We start from the raw sequence: 21,431 nt of genomic DNA on the forward strand, positions 1-21,431 counted from the left end.
AAACATACCTCAACAAAAACAAACACAGAACTGTTTCAACTGTATCTTAAACAGCCCCATTACCAAAGGTCACTTCACACTAGAATTACCAAAGCCTACAAAAAAACTCATAGATCCGTCCCACCTTAAATCGCTTCGCACCTCTCCATCAGCGTCTTTTGTCCTGTAAATGTGTCGATAAGCAGCAAGCAGCCTACTATCACATCCCCCTATCACATACAAGTATCATAAATTTACAAAGGCTATTACAGACTCAAATCAAATGTATGTTTTTATTCTATGATAGTAAGATTAAGAGCAGCTCACTTCTCAAAACGGAGTCGTCCGGGGTCGAACCTGTGAAGTTTGGATTACCAATCAACACTTGTTACCGTTGCGCCACCGAAGCGATCGTATCAAAGGGGTGTGAATGTTGCACCCTAATGCGGGTTCTTTTTCTGTAGTTATATTCTTGAATAGAAGCGCACTTGTTCTGTTATATTTATCGTACCTTTTGTGAAAGTGTTTATTTGATATTTGGACTTCAGGCTTCACACATTATACACTTCATGTCTACATTTTGTCAATTATTACTAAAACATGAAAAATGTTTCTGTTTTAACGATGTGTTTATATAGATTGTTGTAGACACGGAACACACATGAAATGCATGTGTTCCAAATAACGATATAGTGATTATAAAAGGTGTCATTTTGCTTGACTTCTCATTCTATACAACTCTAAGCAACTGACACGCAGGTAAACAGACTTGAGCTGAGAAAACTGTGCGGTGGTGGGGGGATGTGATAGTAGGCTGCTTGCTGCTTATCGAAACATTTACAGGACAAAAGACGCTGATGGAGAGGTGCGAAGCGATTTAAGGTGGGACGGATCTATGAGTTTTTTTGTAGGCTCTGGTAATTCTAGTGTTAAAGAATCTGAGTGTGGCCTTTCTTCCGGAGTGAATGATGAAGGTAGCCATAAACTAGCATGGAATCAGCCCATTCCTACTCCAGAATCTAAGCCTTTGTGTTATATTTCTGTAGTTGAACCACCAACAGTGTTTCAACATCTGATTAAGCACTGCAAACCATTTAGTCTTTGCTGTTGTTAAAATATTTGCTTGAGTGGGCATTTTGTACAGCTCAGCTGATTATCAGTAGCAAATGACAAGTGAAGCTAAAATAATATAAAACAGGGCATATCAATTCTCCCAACAGGCATGAATAGTCTTATTTTCAATCATGTTACAAGATTTTGGGTAACAAAGTGGATTGCACCTTTAAATGCATTGTGATTACGGGCTCTGCTACATCGTGCCAGGAAGGTTTAGGGTGTATAGTTTGCTAATGTTTGTAAGTACTGCTACTTCTGATAATTAAACACATTTGCCCTTGCACATGACTGGCAGCATAGCAAAAGCAAAACTAAAAAATAAAATCAGTTAGTTCAGCTAGTGATTCGGAGCAGGTTACTTTTACAGCAAACAAAGAAAACTTACCCAAAATAATGTTCTTTAAAAACTTCTGAAATGCAAAAAACTATTATATCCCATATTAACAGTTAAAGAAACAACATTACAGATATACCAGTAATTTGAAAAGTGAAACAGGCAAACTGATTATCACACTTATTTCACTAAGTGCAGTAAGAGAATTGGGAAGCCAACAATATCCTGCATCAGACTCATGATCTGCATTCTGCTCAAAGGCAGCTTACAAGCCGGAGACTAGATATAGTTTTCAATGTGCATGGCTCATCTGAATATTTTTACATTCTTGGACAAGCCCTTGTCCTAACTGCTTGTTTAACAAAATGACTTAACATTAATCTTGACTGCTTTTTTTTTTCTTTCTAATCTGCCCTCAAGTGTAATGGATGAGTATAGTTTCTTTAATTTCAAAGCTGGTTGTACCATATATACTCGAAGATAAGTTCTCCCACGGATAAGTTGGGACTTGATTTTATTATATAATTTCTGGTATTTTATAACGTCGGTTGTATAAGTCGAACGCAGAAAACTCACCCTATTCATCCAAGGGATTACGATATGCTAACGCCCAACTGAGAGAGTAACCGCGGCGCACGTGGCCTTTACATTCTATGTGGGTGCGGCAATGCGCTGTATCAGCATGTGCTCCTAACCTCTCTCTGTCTCTCTCTCTCTCTCTATTGTGCCTACGTGACCACACGGTGATACCCAAACTATTCCGAAGCAACATTTGCACTGATTGTGTTTTTTGTATCTCACACTCTCATACAACTTTATCGTAAGAGCATCCCTTATCTATGATGGAGCATTCGATTAGAAGAAAATATGAAGCTGGTTTTAAATTAAACGTCGTTGAAGTAGCGAAAGAAATTGGCAACTGCGCTGCTGCAACAAAATTCGATGCATCTGAGAAACTGATGCAAGATTGGAGGAGGCAAGAAGATGTAAAAAAAAAAAAATGTATGTGTCGCATTTTTGAACGGGCATATAAGTCAGGGTCTGATTTTATGATGGACTTTTCAGGTTTCAAGACCCGACTTACATTCATCCATGTTTAACCTCCTTACTGTTACATTTTTTCTCAAAAAAAAAACATACTTTTTAAATCTCATCTTTCTACAGTACAATGTGCAAAATACTTAAAATACAAATTTAGAAATGTAGAAAGTATAATAATGAGACAAATAATAATGATGATGAATAATAATAATATGAACTGCACACGTGTGAGTAGCATGAGTGTCACTTTGGGATTCACCACAATCACTTTCAGTTTCACTGCCTGAAGACAGATTCACCTCGTCCTCACTGCTGATGAGAGACATTTCTTACAAGACACCATTATGAGGCTATGAGAAGACTACACTGTTGCCCAGGTAACGCTGGGGCCTGACTCTTACGTAAGACACGCCTACACCGTTGCCCAAGTAACACTCGGCACTAACGCTTTTGGCACTTTTATAGACCGAGTAACCTCGTGTCTTATCTGAGACGCGTCCATACCGTTGCCCAAGTGACACTCGGGACTAACACTAAGGAAGTTAAGAAATAATACTTTTATTATTTCTGAATTTTTTGAATGTGTTACTTTATAATAGAAGCACTAATTAATAAGAAAAAAAAGTTAAAAAATACCAAGCCAGTTGGCATTTACAGAGCCGGTGTAAAGAGATTACACATGCTGCAAACAAGAAACAAGAGAATTATGTCATGTGAAAAAAGTACCTGGATGACCAAAATTTGCAAACTGCAATTCTTTAAATGTCAACTAAAATTAAACATTAGAACAATCTAGACGAGAACAGGTCATTCAACCCAAAAAAGCTTGCCAGTGTCTATGATTATCTGTGTAAAGAAAAACATCCTAATGTTTGTGCAAAATTTACCCTTAATAAATTTCCAACTATGTCCCTGTGTTCTTCATGAACTCATTTTAAAGTCACCATCTCAATCCACTGCACTAATTCCCTTCATGCTATTAAATTCTTCTCTTTTGGTTAAACTGAAAAGACTTTTATATATATATATATATATAGATGAACTTGAATTAAAGAAAAAGCTACAGTGACATAATGGGTATGGTCATATTATTTTTGTCACTACAAAAGAGCACCTCAGCTTTAAAAACAGTTTTTATTACAAGTCATTTCTGTCTGCAAATTTCCTTTATATTTTGCAAACAATGAAGGTTTTATATTAGTAATGGAAATCAATATAATTAAACCATAAGAACACTGATACCAAATTTCTCAGTTCTTCATTGTTAGGAGTTACGATTGGAAATACAAGACTGACAGAACAAGTAACCATTTACAACATGTCTGTAATGACGATTTTCTTTGCTTGTGTTTGCTAAAAGCGATACTTACAATATAGGATTTTTTTAAATAATGCCATATAACCTTTTCTGACAGAAAACCATAAGAGCAGGATTTACAGTAATATAGGAAAGGAGGGGTTTGCATACCAGTTTTAGTGTGTGGAATTGGGAAGGTTTTCCCCTTTAATCTTTTTTTTATAACTGTAAAATAAAACAGATAATATTTGTGACACCATCCACTGGTATTTTCCTAGTGCAACAAGGGAGACAGGGTGGCACATTATTTAGGATTGTATGGCCTTGCAACTGACAGATGTTCAATCTTGGCTATACCAGTGCTACCAGTGAGGGCTCTTGTACAAAAAAAAAAAAAAAAAAAAAAGCATCCCATATGTAAAACCCAGCTGCTCACTAATTAATTTATTGCAATAACTGCAAACGTAGCTGAAATGTATAATATCTTAATTTGTTAATCTTTTCTGATTAAAGACAGGACTTCCCATACCTCAATGTTCCATTTGTATTGGACGAAAAGTAATGTGTTTCAATTCAGAAGTATTTTCACTAAAAAAATGAAGTTGAAAACACACAGCTGCTCCTGTAAGTGGTTCATTGTGACAAAAGATATCATGACAGATGTCAGACCATCCTGACCTGCATACAGCAGAAGCTCAAACAGGTAAGAAACAATGCTTAGCTGTGCAGGAAACGGAAGAAACGCAAATGTATGTAGACATTCTCTCTGTTCAAATCTTTTTATATGATAAAGTTGCTATTACTTAGAATATAAAGTGGTACTTCTCTACAATTTCAGTCTGAAGTTTTACATTGTTAAAAGTATGAAATCAGAGGCATTTAAAAACATTAAATATAATGTTTAAATTTAGCATAACTAAACAATAATGAATTCAAAAATACAGAAAAACTACTGGAGCACTACAGTGCACTATTTATATAAAAAAAAATTATGTTTTTAATGGAATGAGCCATATGAAACAAAAGCAAGAACAGAATTTAACTTGAGGTATTAATAACAATTTCCACCAATTTTCCCTACTGGTCTGTACTTTATTAAGAAAACTTATGATAGGCTGCAGTTAAATGACAGTAGAGTGCATCTATTCATGATCCTTTGATTTTGGAGTTTATCAGAATATTTCTCTTAAATCATTCACTCTCTGTTGGACTTTCAATAACCTGTAGTTAAAGTTATTTTTTCTTTATTTTCAATTAACAAGATATTACAGTTTGGCGTCGTTTCTAATTATTTCTAACCTTACCTCACATGGTATAAGGGCTCTCTCTTTTCCTATCAGAGGCATTTTTAGGTGCAGAATCTAAATCTGCTATTTAAATTTTGTTTGGACCAGCATTTAATCTATATATATAAAATCCCTATGTGCGTCCAGGTGTCCGTGTGTGTGTGTCTTCTGGTGAAGTGCACATGCGCGGGGCACGGTGCTATGCGCGATATTACTGTCAGAGAAAGTTAGAGGCGTTTTACGGAATTACAAACCAGTATTACTGCGAGAGGAAATTAAAGGTACACAATACAGTGACACATATTACAGCCACATACAAGCCAGTATTACTGTCAGAGGAGATTAAAGGCATATTACCGACGCGCACGCCTGTATTACCACCAGAGAAAATTAAAGGTATATTACGGACGTATATTACGGACATACAAGACGGTATCCTTCAATAAGGGCACGCACAGGCATCCTTCAATAAGGGCGCGCACAAAAAGGCGAGCCTCAAAAGGACGACCTCAATTGGGTGCAGCGAATAAAGGCGCGCGTAAATAAAGATCTGCACCTGTTGCTCTTCACATATTCCAGAGCCATTTGAACTAAATTATCTACGCGCCCTTATTGAATAGAGCCGTACAAGACAGTATTACCGTCACAGAAAATTAAAGACACACAATACACGGTGGCAGCCCACGAAGAATGGTCAGCTCAGCAAGTAAACATCAACAAAAGAATGGCTGACAGAAAGAAAAATACGACCAACAAAAAGAATGAGGTCAAAGTCCCTTGTTCCTACTAATGTTTATGCACTACCGTTCTAGCGCCCGTTATTGTAACGGGCTAAATGACTAGTAATGTTATAAATTTAACAGCTTACTGCAATGCCATACTTATTTGAGTATTACCATTTTGTGGCCATTTATTAACAGCTGTCGTGGTAAGACTACCCAAAGATGACGTATGTGCGCATCTTCAATATCCACGGTTATGCATAAAAACTTTGTTAGTGTGTGAAAAGCTTTGTGTTTTGAACTCCGTTTAACAAATTTTGTGCTTTGAACCTTAGGCTACGATTTCTGGTTTCTGTTTGGACTTTGCTGAAAGATTTGGAGTGACCTTTGGATTCTGAAACTTTGTGTGTTATTTGGCAGAGTCTTCATTTCCTCTCCAGTCTCTTGAAGGCACGATACAAGAAAACAAATCAAAAACAATACTACACACATACTACAGCTGTGCCTTCAGATTTCTTGTTATTGCTATGCTCTCAATTCTCTTTAAGCAGTTTTTTGACATAATAATATCAAAATATAACATTTTGATAAGTTGTCATGATTACATACATTCAGGTAATATACTAAGCAGAGAGGATAAATGGAAAATAAGAGAGAGAACTGTTTGATTAATACATATTGTTGCATTTTTTATTTCACAAAGAACATATGTGTCCAGCACTGCACTTTTAACAGTAAAAAGCAAAATGTGATACTGATATATTAAGATAATCTGAAGTTATTTGATTACATTTTCACTTTTTAGACCCAGAGATGATGGATTTTTTAACTTTTAAAACTTGCAAGGCAACTCCAGGCTGTCCAAAGACTGCTTAATGATTGACTAGTCATATCGGCACACAGCAATATATACAAGGCTCTCACTCCTGAAGACAGCCTCTGGGTCTCCCACTACAGAAAAGATTTTCAAACATGAAGTCTTCTTTTATCTTGCTATTTATACTATTTCCTTGTATATGTACCAACAGAATGGATAAAGTTGAAGACTTTTCAATTACTCACTCACCAGATGAAACAAAATCTAGATTTGCGATGCTTGATGATGTCCGAATCCTCGCCAATGGCCTTCTTCAGTTGGGCCATGGACTAAAAGATTTTGTACACAAAACTAAAGGCCAGATTAATGACATATTCCAGAGACTCAGCATTTTCGACAAATCTTTCTATGAGCTTTCCTTACAGACCAACCAAATCAAAGTAGAAGAAGAGGAGCTCAAGAAAACCACTACAATCCTAAAGATAAAAAATGAAGAAGTCCGGAACATGTCCCTTGAAATTAATTCCAAAATTAATGAAATCATAGATGATCGAACAAGTCTGGAAAGTAAAGTTGGAGGGCTGGAACAGAAGCTGAATGGGCTTACGCACAATCTACCTTTGCCAAATGAATTGAAAGAAATTTCAACTCTTAAGGTAAAATTAACATATAAAACAGAACAGAAAACTTAAATGATCAGTAGCACCACTATGGTTTCTGCCTACCACATAATCTAGGATTATTTTGCTAAATTTGTTAATTGATTTACTGCTAAATGAAAATATTAGACATGAACACTTTTGCACTTGACAAAAAGCCAATAATAATTAGTATGTGTGTGGCTATAGTAGTATGGTGGACAAAAGACATTAAAAAGACTTTTAATTTTTAAGAAAAAGATCAGTTCATTGTTGTACAATGCATAGTTTGACATACTGGTGCCTTTTTTAAAATTGTGGTAGCCCATATCCGAAATCACAGGTATTTTGAAATATCATTTAGAATTTTAGAATACAAGTTATATTTATAACAATACTCAAAAAGAAAATGGATTAAAAAAGAAAATTAGCTAAAGTGAAGCCTTCTTATAGGTTTTATAAGGTTTTTACCTTCACGTGTACAGAGTATAATGAAATTGTTACATGTGCTACTCAACACATAAGTTTCACAATGGTTTAGAAAAAGGATTGTAGGAAACACAGAAGAACTGGAAAAGTAGTAGAAAAATAAGGAAATTCTAGAACTTATGCAACATCAAGACACCCCAATAACCAGATGCACACCGGTATTTTAGTATATTATTGCATAAGAATGTGGGGACTGTTCAGCGGTGTAGAGTTGTAGTCGATAACAATGATTACATCTCGCCTGAAGAAGGGGCCTCAGTCGCCTCGAAAGCTTGCATATTGCAAATTCTCATCACATTAATAACACAGAAATCTTAAAAATAAAATGCTACACTACAGATGAAGATAAATTGCTTAAACCTGGAAGTGAGATAAAAGTCAGGCTTAATAGGAATACTTATTACAATACAGCAAATTAGGGGTATCCATTCTCGACTGGGTTAGTTTGGACTTTAAATAAGAGATTTGTTGTAAACACCCTAATAAAATTCAAAGTAAATCCAAATAACAGTGAGAAATTCAGTTAGCCTTTTCCCCATCCCCACTCCATCCCACAATAGAGACGGTTATCCTTTATTAGTTTCTGTTACATCTTTGGTTAAACCTTCTTCCCTTTTCAATCTTTTTCATCTTCTCCACTTGCTGACTTTAAATTGAAAATAAAAATAAGTGTCAGATTATCTGTTCCAATTAAAGAATCAGTGAATCAGGTTGTGGGGCGTAGACTCATGATGATTATAATTACCACGATAAAAATAAAAATGACTGTAAACCTGCATAGTCCAAATGAAGCAAAAGTAGGAATAAAAACAATGGCACTGTTTAATCTTCATAGTCATTAGGCATCACACCTTATTCTAAGAAATGTAGATTAATAAAGGCACAAGTTTTAGATCAAGCCAACCAAACTTGCTACTCCAATCTTCCACCACACCACTATCACTTACTTCTGAGCTACACCATCAAGAAGCCTGGTGTTCAACTACATTAATGGTGCATGCTCAACAACTCCTCATTACAAATAGAACATTAAAAAATGTATTAATTTTTCATCAGCCTTGGAATGAGTTTGTACTTTATGAGTTTCCAAAATACTAGTGATTTATAACTATTAATCACTTCCTCTAGTGCTGAAAAAATACATCACTCTTCCTGACTCATTCACCTGAATATGCGCATTATACCTAGTATAACCTGAATAAGAACTTTACATTATAAGCTTTATACATTATATTATAGGACAAGTTCAGTCCTGAAATGTCTATGGGTTCAAAATTATTACTTGATTTTTTATTTCCTCAAATAAAATTGAATCTAAAAAAAGTTAAATTTAATACACTTTAATAGAGAGTTAGAATAATTCATAAAAGCTATGGAGGTGTCTAAAATGTATGTATTGCTATACAGAATAAAATAAACCTCATCTAATGTATAACAACAGACTAATTATATTATCTATTATTGTACTTCTCTAGGCAATCATTGAAGGTCAGGAGAAAAATATAAGAGATCTTGTTAAGGTTGTTCATGAACAACATACCCAGCTAGACCAACAAAAAACCCAAATTAAAGACCTGGAGGAAAAGGTATGTCATGTAATTAACAAAGCAAAGAGAACTATTGACAAAACAAAACACACTTCAGTATAATATAAATTTGAGAGCTTAATAGACAGAAATTTAAAAGGGCTTTCCTGCACATTTACTATTCGTCTAACGAAAAGCTTGTTTCATGATTTAGCTCAGCTACCCCACTTTACAGGACAACATCGACAACTCCGTTTCTGCGGTGAATACGGAGCCAGACGTCATTCCATACCTAATGATGAACACCACTAATAACATGACCTCAGACAAAAACGGTTTGTATTTTCCACTTGTTTAAAAATGAAAAATAAAATTTCAAGGGATAACCTCGTAAGCATACTGATTTTTTTTTACCACAACTCATTTCACAGATCCCCCTACAGACTGCAATGCAATCTACCTCAGTGGTCAAACTACTTCAGGAATTTACGCTATCAAGCCAAATCAATCAGAACCATTTCACGTTTACTGTGAGATGACAGAAGGTAAGCTCTTGGAAATATTTTTATATTTGTATTTACATTATTCAGCCATTCTTCACTCGGACTACTCAATAATGCGTTTTTGTAACTATAATGTATAGGAACTGCGCAGTTCTAAATAATAAACGTAGAAGGGACAGCACAGAAAATGGGGATATAACAGATAACACTGCTGTCTAATTGCACTGAACAGCTTACCTGAATGCCAAATGTAGTTCCCTTATTTTTTCTAGTTAAAATCCCATATTCACTCATCATATAATAATTTATAAATTATAACATGCATAAATCCCAATTGATCATTGCAAAGCATATACACTACTGGTCAAAAGTTTTAGAGTACCTCAGTTTTTCCATTTTTCCCCCCCCCCCCAAATTTAATCAGTTGAAATGCAATGAATGACCAAAAATGGAGAAAAGGTAAGCAGTAAACTGCCAGAAGTTTAAATTTAAAGCTTAGGTTAGCAAAAACTGAAAACAAAGAAAATGTCAGATTATTACAAATGAGCCTGCGTCAGGGAACTAAAGGGCTACAACCTACAGATGCTCTGCAGCAATTAAAGTAAATGAAACCTTCGAGTTGAAACAAACAATTTGCACAGGCGTCCCAACTTCTGTTGATTACTTAAAAACCCTCTGTCTTTCTTAAAGCAGAGTTGGACACCCTCTGAAGCACTACTTGGACAATATTCCAGTGATAATAGGAAGAAAATGGCAGTAATCAAATGAAATGAGACAGAGCATTATTGCCCTTAGAAGTGTAGGCCTTTCATTAACTGCTAAGAAAAAAAAAACAAAGTGTCAGTGAGTAACACACATAATCCAAAGGTAACTGGAAACTGGAGGCAACTCTGATAGGAAGAGATCTGGCAGACCCAAAGATACAATCCAATCAGAAGACAAGATTCTGAAGGTCACCAGCTAGCATGGTAGGCACCTCACAGCACAAGCACACAAGCACAGCATAATAGTGCAGGTCGAAAAAAGCAAGTCTCAGTTTCTACTGTGAAGAGAAGACTTTGTGCTGCAGGTTTGACTGGGCAAATGGTAGTAAGAAAGGACAAAATAGGGCCTTGAAACACCAGTTGTGGACTACAGGACACTGGAAGAAAACCTTATGGACAGATAAATCAAAGTTTGAAATCTTCAGTTCATCATGTAGGTTGTTTGTACATCGTCAAGCTGGGGAAAAGATGGTTCCTCAGTGTGTGACTCCAACTGTCAAACATGGAGGAGGAAGTGTGATGGCTCGGGGTTCTTCTGCTGAAGGCCGAGTTGGTGACTTTAATAGAGTGACTGGCATTCTGAATCAAAAGGGTTACCACAGTTTGGCTGTTTTATCAACAAAAGGTGCAGGCTACTTTGATGAAATCAAAAATTTGAATAAAATTTTGTACACTTAATGTTTCTTTTACTTTTTTATTTATTTAATTGTTCTATGTCTTGATTTCATGAAACATTAAGACATTAAACTGCATGCATTTCCATAAAAACTGAGGTGTTCTAAAACTTTTGACCAGTAGTGTACATTTAAATAATAAATATTAATCAAATGCATAGAAGGGTACCAGCCTGCACCCACCACTTTTACCTCAATTTCTACATTCCCTTTATAGTAGTGAGCAGGCTACACAAAGGATGTGTAGGACTCAGCAGCACTTTCTCATCAATTTCAATCTTTGCAGTTAAAAATCAGAGACAGTAAGTACTGGTCCTTATTTCGACAGATATCCTTCATTTCAGCACTCTTCTACACTGATGCTGCACTCATATGCTAAAGGAATTTTTGGAAGTAATGTTTGGAACATCACAATATAGACAACTTCTCATTATTCATGTTCACTTCTGCCAGTGTTGACTTGATCTGATTTTTCATTAAAGTTAAAAGCAAAGGAAAAGCATTAAGTGGAGTCTGGGACACTTTACATACAACACAGCCTCCAAATTATATCACTGGATGTACTGATCAGGGGTAGGTCACAAGTCAGGGAATCTACATTACAAAATGATCCCTGAATTTCCCCACTGGGAGATGCCACTTGGAAGAAAAGTTCATGTGAAATTTTCCATTTTCCTGTGTTTCCAATAGTATATTAATGCAACAACAGAATCTTCTGGAAACTACCCTTTAATAATCAAGTTTCTTGTGCATCTGAATAGTTTAAATATTTTTCTAACCATCATATTTAGTCTGGGATTCACACACAAGTAGTGTATAAATTTAGCATGCTTGTATATTTTAGCTTTTCAGCGCATGTGTCTCTGCATTTGTTTAAACCCATTCAACTAGTCAGCTTTCACCACAAATCAACGTATTTATTCCAATCTCAACCATTTCACTCTTTACTTGTGATTGGTTGGACCTGGGATTTCTTTAATAACAAGAATCTTTTGACTCTAAGAAATGAAGAGATTAATAAAGGCACAAGTTTTAGATCAAGCCAACTAAACTTGCTACACCAATCTTCCACCACACCGCTATCGCTTACTGCTGAGCTACACAATCAAGAAGCCTGGTGTTCAACTACATTAATGGTGCATGCTCAAAAACTCCTCATTACAAATAGAGTGGTGGCTCTGAGGCTAGGGATCTGCACTCAGTTCAAATCCCGTAAATGCCAGTAGGGACTCTGCTCTGTTGGGCCCTTCAGCAAGGCCCTTAACCTGCAATTGCTGAGCGCTTTGAGTAGTGAGAAAAGCGCTATATAAATGCAAAGAATTATTATTAACATATTTAATTATTCCCAACAAAACTAATGAAAAAAAATCAACAAATTGCTGCTATTTGATTAATTTGGTCAAGTTAATTTCTTGAAAAAATATTTTTGCTTAACTGTGGTAACTGTTGGAAAAAGAGATGAATCAGAATAGTTTAAATACTAATATTAAAAGAGGTCAGGGTCAAAACAATTCACTTTTATACTGCTTTTACTCAAAATGGCATGAATTTAAGAAAATTAGGAACTTGCTTATATTTTCTGAACTGAATTTTTTCTCATATCTGAATTCTCAGATAATAGAGTTTCTTCTTAAATGCTAGGTGCCACTGTTAGATGCCCTCACTAGCTAGCAATTACTTAGGACTTTCAAAAAGCACTAGGTTCCATGCAGTCAAACTAAAAGGGCATCTGATTACTGGAACTCTATTATATTCTCCAATCCAAAAACTAGAGTCACATCTCTCAGGAATGAAGCTGTCTTTATTTCACTACTAGAGAGTCATGTACCCAACAATCACTAATTGAGCAAGAAGCGTGTTCTTGTGACCACAGAGATGGAATATACATTAAAAGCTTGCTGGATCAAAGCCCACTCCTGCCATAAACTGGGACCATGAATCTTGTGCTGTAGGGCCCAGGCAGAGCCTTACTGTATATAATGCTTTTCTCACTCAAAGCGCTCTCCACAAAGGGAGGACCCAGGAAGAGAACCCACTTTCTGAGCCACCTCCTAATTCAGGATTATGGGGAGTAAGGAAACAAAAACGAATTAGTTGACTCAATTGTTAAAAAAGGAATACAAATGAATACATAAATAATTTAAAAATATTGTAGTCTTCTACAATATTTTATTTTGTTTAATAAAGCCTGTTTTGATTACCAATAGACAGAATGATCTTTAGAAAATATATTGTGTGCTTAATGCAAAGTAGCTGGATTCCAATAACTTATCTCTGAGCTTTTATACCTAATTGTACTGTATTTTCCATTTATTCTATTTTTCCCCTACAAGGTTTTTTTGGGAGTTTTTCCTTGTCTTCTTAGAGAGTCAAGGCTGGGGGGCTGTCAAGAGGCAGAGCCTGTTAAAGCCCATTGCGGCACTTCCTGTGTGCTTTTGGGCTTTACAAAAATAAACTGTATTGTATTATTGTATACGTATCTACAAATAATTTTCCTGCTGTATTTTTTGATTTATAAATATCTGTAGATTATCTTCAGATTAGCCAACAAGAAGTTTGTGAAGTAGTTTTAAATTCTTGTATGTTTTGCTTAGAGGGCGGTTGGACAGTCATCCAGCACCGGATGGATGGGTCAGTGGACTTTGACCAGAACTGGGATAAATACGAACAAGGCTTTGGAAAGCTTGAAAGTAAGGTTTTCTTGATAATGCAATTAGTCTTTAATCAAAGTGCAACATAAACATTATGTGAACTACAGCATATGGTATATACAACTGTGTGTATCGCCCTCTCTCTCTCTTATATACAGTACGGTGCAAAAGTTTTAGGCAGGTGTGAAAAAATGCTGTAAACAAAGAATGCTTTCAGAAATATAAATAATGATTGTTTATTGTTATCAATTTACAAAATGCAAAGTGAGCGAACAAAAGAAAAATCTAAATCAAATCAATATTTGGTGTTCCTACCTTTTGCCTTCAAACCAGCATCAATTCTTATAGGTACATTTGCACAAAGTCAGGGATTTTGTAGGATTCTAGTCAGGTGTTTGATCAACCAATTCTACCAAACAGGTGCTAATGATCATCAATGTTACACGTAGGTTGAAACACAGTCATTAACTGAAACAGAAACAGCTGTGTAGGAGGCTTACAACTGGGTGAGGAACAGCCAAACTCTGCTACCAAGGTGAGGTTGTGGAAGACAGCTTCATGTCATGGCAAAATTGAGCACAGCAACAAGACACAAGGTAGTTCTACTGCATCAGCAACGTCTCTCCCAGACAAAGATTTCAAAGCAGACTGGGGTTTCAAGATGTGCTGTTCAAGCACAAAGAAACGGGCAAAGCTGAGGATCATAGACGTAGTGGTCAGCCAAGGAAACTTGGTGCAGCAGATGAAAGACACATCAAGCTTATTACCCTTCGAAATCGGAAGATGTCCAGCAGTGCCATCAGCTCAGAACTGGCAGAAACCAGTGGAACCCAGGTTCACCCATCTACTGTCCGGAGAAGTCTGGCCAGAAGTGGTCTTCATGGAAGAGTTGCAGCCAAAAAGCCATACCTCCGACATGGAAACAATGCCAAGCGACTCAAGTATGCACTAAAACATAGGAACTGGGGTGCAGAAAAATGGCAGCAGGTGCTCTAGACTGATGAGTCAAAATTTGAAATATTTGGCTGTAGCAGAAGGCAGTTTGTTCGTCGAATGGCTGGAGAGAGGTACAATAATGAGTGTCTGCAGGCAACAGTGAAGCGTGGTGGAGGTTCCTTGAACGTTTGGGGCTGCATTTCTGAAAATGGAGTTGAAGATTTGGTCAGGATTAATGGTGTTCTCAATGCTGAGAAATACAGGCAGATACTTATCCATCATGCAATACCATCATGGAGGCGTATGATTGGCCCCAAATTTATTCTGCAGCAGGACAACGACCCCAAACATATAGCCAAAGTCATTAAGAACTATCTTCAGCGTAAAGAAGAACAAGAAGTCCTGGAAGTGATGGTATGGCCCCCACAGAGCCCTGATCTCAACATCATTGAGTGTGTCTGGGATTACATGAAGAGACAAAAGGATGTGAGGAAGCCTACATCCACAGAAGGTCTGTGGTTAGTTCTCCAAGATGTTTGGAACAACCTACCAGCCGAGTTCCTTCAAAAACTGTGTATAGATAGACAGATAGATAGACAGATAGATAGATAGATACTTTATTAATCCCAGGGGGAAATTCACATACTCCAGCAGCAAAAAATATTAAAGAGTAATAAAAAATGCAGGTAAAAAACAGACAATAACTTGAATAATGTTCAACGTTTACCCCCTCTGGTGGAATTGAAGAGTTGCATAGTTTGGGGGAGGAATGATCTTCTCAGTCTGTCAGTGGAGCAGGACAGTAAGTGTAAGTGTACTTAGAAGAATTGATGCTGTTTTGAAGGCAAAGGGTGGTCACACCAAATATTGACTTGATTTAGATTTCTCTTTTGTTCATTCAATGCATTTTGTTGATTGATGAAAATAAATGATTAACACTTACATTTTTGAAAGCATTCTTTGTTTGCAGCAATTTTTCACACCTGCCTAAAACTTTTGCACAGTACTGTGTATATATATATATATATATATATATATATATATATATACACACACACACACACACACTAAGGGGCTTTGCTCCCTACTCGCCCACCACCCAATCCCCACCGGGGGTGCACTTCACGCTTGCCACTTCACATCTCTGCCACTCGCGTTGTGAAGGGGCAGGAGGGAGGTGGTGAGGATGGCTGATCACACGCTAAGGAGATGCGGACAGATCAGCTTAAAAGTCTGTACAGCTGCTGCCGTGCTGCGTGATCTGCATGTTGTGCTGCGCGACGATCATTTAAAAGCCTGTACAGTAGGTTTCCTTTTGTCTCACTGTATACATATAATAAAAAATTGATAAAAATTGCAAAAAGCTTTCTTTTTTACTTTTGTTTTAGGTGAATTCTGGCTAGGCCTTGAAAAAACCCATGCCATTTCTAGACAAGGAGAGTATATACTACACATTGACATTGAAGACTGGAAAAATGAAAAGTATTTTGTAGAATATATTTTCAGACTGAGTGGCAAGGAGTCAGACTACACCATCCATCTACATCAGGTTGCAGGTGACCTGCCCATTTCAACAAACGACCAAACGGGAATGAAGTTCTCCACCAAAGACAGAGACAATGACAAGAAAGATGATTTCAATTGTGCACAAAATTATTCTGGTATGATAGTCTTTTTTTATATTTAAAAACACTGAATTTTTACCATTTACAAAAACACCAAACTCTTACTGTGTAATTAACTAGATGTATATTAATTAGATGTATTCTTCTGATACAAACGTCAGTCACATTTCAGCGGTCTATTCAGTCTATGAAACTGTAATTTCTATTATCATGGGTTGAGCAGAGCAGAAGGTAATTAACCCTGAAGATTAGTTGCTAAATAATCTAATAATCACAATATTAGTTTATTGGAGTAAACCAGAGTATCTATAGTAAACCCATGATGAGAGAAGGAGAACATTCAAAATACAGATTGTGACTGAATTATGAGTTAATCTCAGATCCCTGATTAACCACTATGAATGCTTGCACTCCCACAGTCACAACCACAGACCCTTATCCCTTATAGTACATACTGTACATAGCAGATCTTAGGTTCAGCTTTGAATTATTCCTTTGACTGCCTGACAGTTTCTAAATTTCATTAGAAGTTGATACTTAATAAGTTGTTTTGTCTAAAAAAATAATTAGATCCACATCATTATACATTTTCTCCTATAATAAAATCTCAATCTATCCTTCGTTTTTTCCTAGCAATTAGGGTATATTAATATACAGAGGATCTTTCTCATTATACTTTTTTTAGTGCTAGGAATTTAATCCATTTACTACTTCTAAATAATATTTTCAGTGAAATTTAAATTGCATACATCAAATTAAATTTAGTAAAGATGAAAATGAGTACAACACAATGATAACATTATTTTAAACAGACTTCATAAGCCTCAGATATGAGCATAACGCGTGTCTATCTGAAGCGACTTCACATCTCCAAGCACTAAAGCAGGCATGCATGTTAGGCAGAAAATGGCAATTTGTCAGTAGCAAGACAATGGTGATTGGATGGGGGAAAGAACAAAACAACAAGTAGGCTCATTTGCATCTTGACAGGTTATACACAGCTACTCCAGGAATAAAACCTGCTAGCTAGATATTCCTCCAAACTTACTATTCAGAAAAATTGCTAAGCCATATTAAATGCATATTAAACTAAGTCAAAATATAACACTTAGGTGTCCACTGCAATAAATTAACAGTCAAATGCATTACTTAAGTACGTGTTTTCTGCATTAACCAAAATAGCAAGTTCCTTTCGATGAAGCTGCCAAAATTACCAAGGTTGTGCAGTTTTTAGTTTGCTTCAAAGGATGACTCTAGCACCAATGTGAAGCATGTTTAAATAATTCCACAGACCAAAAATCTTCCTTTTAAAAGTTTTAGTAAAATTTCAAAGCAAAACAGCTCATACAAAAATAAGAGAAAAAGTTGATATTAAAGAAAAGTTGCTTATATATCTTGTTTCATTTCACTGCATTTGGTCATACAGTCATACTTCAGACACGGTCAAAAACTTTATGCCATCTCCTGTTTGCAAACATATCTAATAGTTCATGCTAGCAGTAAGACTACTTCCAAATTGCCTTAATTAACACTCTGTTCTACAGTTATAGCTAAGAAAGTTCTATGTCATGATAATGTACAGGGGGTAAAGGCTATAGCACATTCTTAGTAAGTTTGAAAATCTGACAGTCTATAGAAAGTAAACAAACACTGTATACATTTAACATTAAACATTTACTTTCTAAGATTGGCTTTTACAATCAAAAAGTATAGAGATGGCCCAAATGAGAAAGTTTTTGAAGAATTATCATGATGCTAAAAAAAATTTTTATTTCAAGAAACAAAATATTTATTCCAAAAATCTACCTGGTACATTTATTGACTTAATTGATTTCATTTTGTTTCTGCAGGTGGGTGGTGGTTCAATGCTTGTGGTGATTCGAACCTGAATGGAAAATTCATCCGGGTACGTCCAAAGGGTCGCCTTGAAAGACGCAGAGTGGTTAACTGGAAACTCTCAAAAGGAAATTCTTTATACTTAAAGTCAACTAAAATCAAGATTCGTCCTTCTGATACTGGAACACTCGATCGCCCATCTTAACTGATTTATGATTCTCACAGTCAAAAAGGTGGAAAATTAGACATCCAAATTGTGGGTAGAAGCTTATTATTCACATTATGAAGTGATTCTAAAACTTTATCTGTGGAAACATGGCCTGGTTTTAAAATGTGATACTGCTGACAACTTGGTATTTTAGCTCATCTTGTGGGAAGGAACCAGAACCAGAAAAGCATAATTTTCTTACTTACGTACTTACCATAATAGGACCAAATACTACGCAAGATGAAAATCCCAAAAATATACTCTTCAGAGGATATAAAGCTAAACTGTTGCTAAGTTAACACAGTAACATTACCTAATTATTTATAAAAATACTTTAGGAAGAGACCAGAGGTACCATGCTGAATGCGCATGTTTTAGCAACTATTTCTGCCCTATCTGTCAACAACATTTATAGTTACCTCAAAGCATATATTTCATAATATGCATACTACTTGGTATCTTTGGCTCCTGCTGCAGAAATGTCAGAACCACTCTGAAGCTCTACTAGAAGGAAACCATACTGTCATTCCATCTCTGGATAATACAAATTAGGGTCAAATCCATAAACATTTAGCCTCATGCTGTCCATAAACTACATGAATGTAGATTTATTAACATTTAGACATGATCATAGAATGGGGGATGTAAATGACAATTTATCAGTATGACAGTGCCCACAACAAAATGTGTGTGTGTGTGTATATATATATATATATATACACACACACACACAGACACACACACATATATTATATATATATATATATATATATATATATATATATATATATATATATATATATTATATATATATATATATATATAAAATAATATATAAACAAAGCAGAGGCAACATGCCTTATGCTCTCAATACTCTTGAATGTAATTTGTAAACCAAAAAATTGTGCAGTTATTATCATTAATAAACGCAAAATAAAAATTATGAATAATTCTTGCAGCAATTCACCTAAATTAAATGAACGTGTTATACACTGTCAATACTAAATGCCCATAGCATTTTCAACTCCATAATAAATATGCTGGTACTCTACAAATCAAGGGCAAAAACAATTACTGACATCTTTAAATTCATAGTCAAAAACATGTTAGATTAAAATTCACACACAGTTGTATATCCACCAAGTCACCCACACATCTAGAAGTCAGAAGTTACAGGTTTTGAAACTCTGTTATATGTATGTTTAATCCTGTAATTTCCAGCATAGAAATGAATGAGTAAAACTGATCTGATTTGAGGCCTATGGTATCTCTCTACAGAGACTAGACTGCAAGTGAGGAAAAAAAAGGCACTAAACTAAAAATAAAATTTCACACAAATATACCGCAACAAAATTTTACAAAGCTTACTAAAGCTATAAAGAATGAAACTAAATCATAAATATTAAAAAATGCATTCAAGCAAATGTTAAAAAGTATATATTTTGCTCTGTTTTAAAACCTTTGGGATACCAGTATGCACATTTTGAATGGATTCAAGTTAAAATTTAATGCAAATGCATTTTTCTGCCATTTGAAAGGAAGACAATAAAAACAAGAACTGATAGACAGATCCAGATTAGCTAATAATTGACAGCTGGTTAACACAAACAGTTTAAACTGATAAACTGAACTGCAGACTACTGAACTGCAGACTACAGCTTTTTAAATGATGATAAACAGAACTGCAAGTTGTTGTTGCACTTTTTTGCAAATAGAAGGCAGACTTGTTGCCTGAAAGCCAATAAAAATCCTGATTTCACAATTCTTTATTTTTAACTAGACGTTTCTGACTACAGAAGCACATGGTGTTTTGCACTAACCTCCATCAAACAAAAATAAAAGAAGCAAGGAAGAAAAAGAAAAAAACAGCAAAATTATTTCCAATCAATAAAAGCGCACAAAAGGATGACCCATACATTAATGCTCCAGATTTATAATGTAAGATTTACTACCAAGAACATCTAATATTCTAACCAGAAAAAGAGAGTCATTTACTGGTTGAATTTTTGTCAGATCACAGAAGATCTCAATATAAGACATTGAAATGAAAACCTTGTGTGTTTTTTTTTTTTGTTTTAAACAGCCAGTGTAATTTTTCATTATTAAGTCATATTGACTTGACAAGATCATTCTCTAGAAGGCAACAGTACTGTATATATTTTGTATAAAGACTTGAATGGCGTTTTTTTCTGCCAGGAACATACATTAAATTGTATTTATATATGTAATACTCTCTTAAATGATGTGTTTTTCTTTGATTAATCGTCTGTACTCTGAAATAGTTACACATGAATGTGGACATTGTGCTTTTCTTTTAAAACACAAGAAATCCTCTGAAATAAAAACTTTGCATTTTTTATGATTTTGAATTATTCAAAGAGACAGATAATAGACAAGTGATCTTTTTCAGAATTTTAATGCAGTCACACACAAAGCTACTCACTGTCAATAACTTCACAATTAATAATGATACTATTACACTGCATACATATTCTTGTTGTAAACTATCCATCCATCCATTTTCCTAATCGGTTTATCCAGAGCTGGATCAAGGGGTAGCTGGAGCCTATCCTTGTACTTCTCTGGCACAAGGCAAGAATAACACCTGGATAAGTTACCAGTCCACCACAGGGTGAGCGCACATGCGCACACACACACACACACACACACACACACACACAGTATATATATTTTTTCCCAGAACTGCAGGGTATGTGAATTGGCATTGTTGAATTGGGGCCAATTCAACAATGCCAATTCACCTAACCTGCAGTTCTTGGAAAATATCTATCCTAAGATGACTGGCACTTGTTCTGAAGGACAGAGGTTTAATTTTGGATACCTGCTCAAGAGTTAAGTGCTCTGTGGGCAGATTTACATTTGCCATTTGTGATGTCATGTTCAAAGTGGCGGGCGGCACAGACATTATTCCCAGAAGGCTTTAAAAACAACTACTGTTTTACCTGAAAATTATAATAATAAAAATAAT

At 35.5% G+C, this 21,431-nt stretch overlaps 2 protein-coding genes across 12 annotated transcripts in view; one reads left to right on the forward strand and one right to left on the reverse strand.

Moving 5' to 3' along the window:
* Positions 1-21,431, reverse strand: part of dock7 (dedicator of cytokinesis 7) — a 281,118-nt gene that overhangs the window by 152,544 nt on the left and 107,143 nt on the right. The gene's annotated exons all lie outside the window — the stretch shown is intronic.
* On the forward strand, positions 6,696-20,283 carry angptl3 (angiopoietin-like 3). Its single transcript, XM_028810934.2, has 7 exons — positions 6,696-7,248; positions 9,195-9,305; positions 9,460-9,580; positions 9,677-9,790; positions 13,781-13,876; positions 16,162-16,434; positions 18,249-20,283. Exons 1-7 carry the CDS (start codon positions 6,748-6,750, stop codon positions 18,437-18,439), a joined length of 1,407 nt encoding a protein of 468 aa, XP_028666767.2. The 5' UTR covers positions 6,696-6,747; the 3' UTR covers positions 18,440-20,283.

Source organism: Erpetoichthys calabaricus, chromosome 10, assembly GCF_900747795.2.
Source record: "Erpetoichthys calabaricus chromosome 10, fErpCal1.3, whole genome shotgun sequence".
NCBI lineage: Eukaryota > Metazoa > Chordata > Cladistia > Polypteriformes > Polypteridae > Erpetoichthys > Erpetoichthys calabaricus.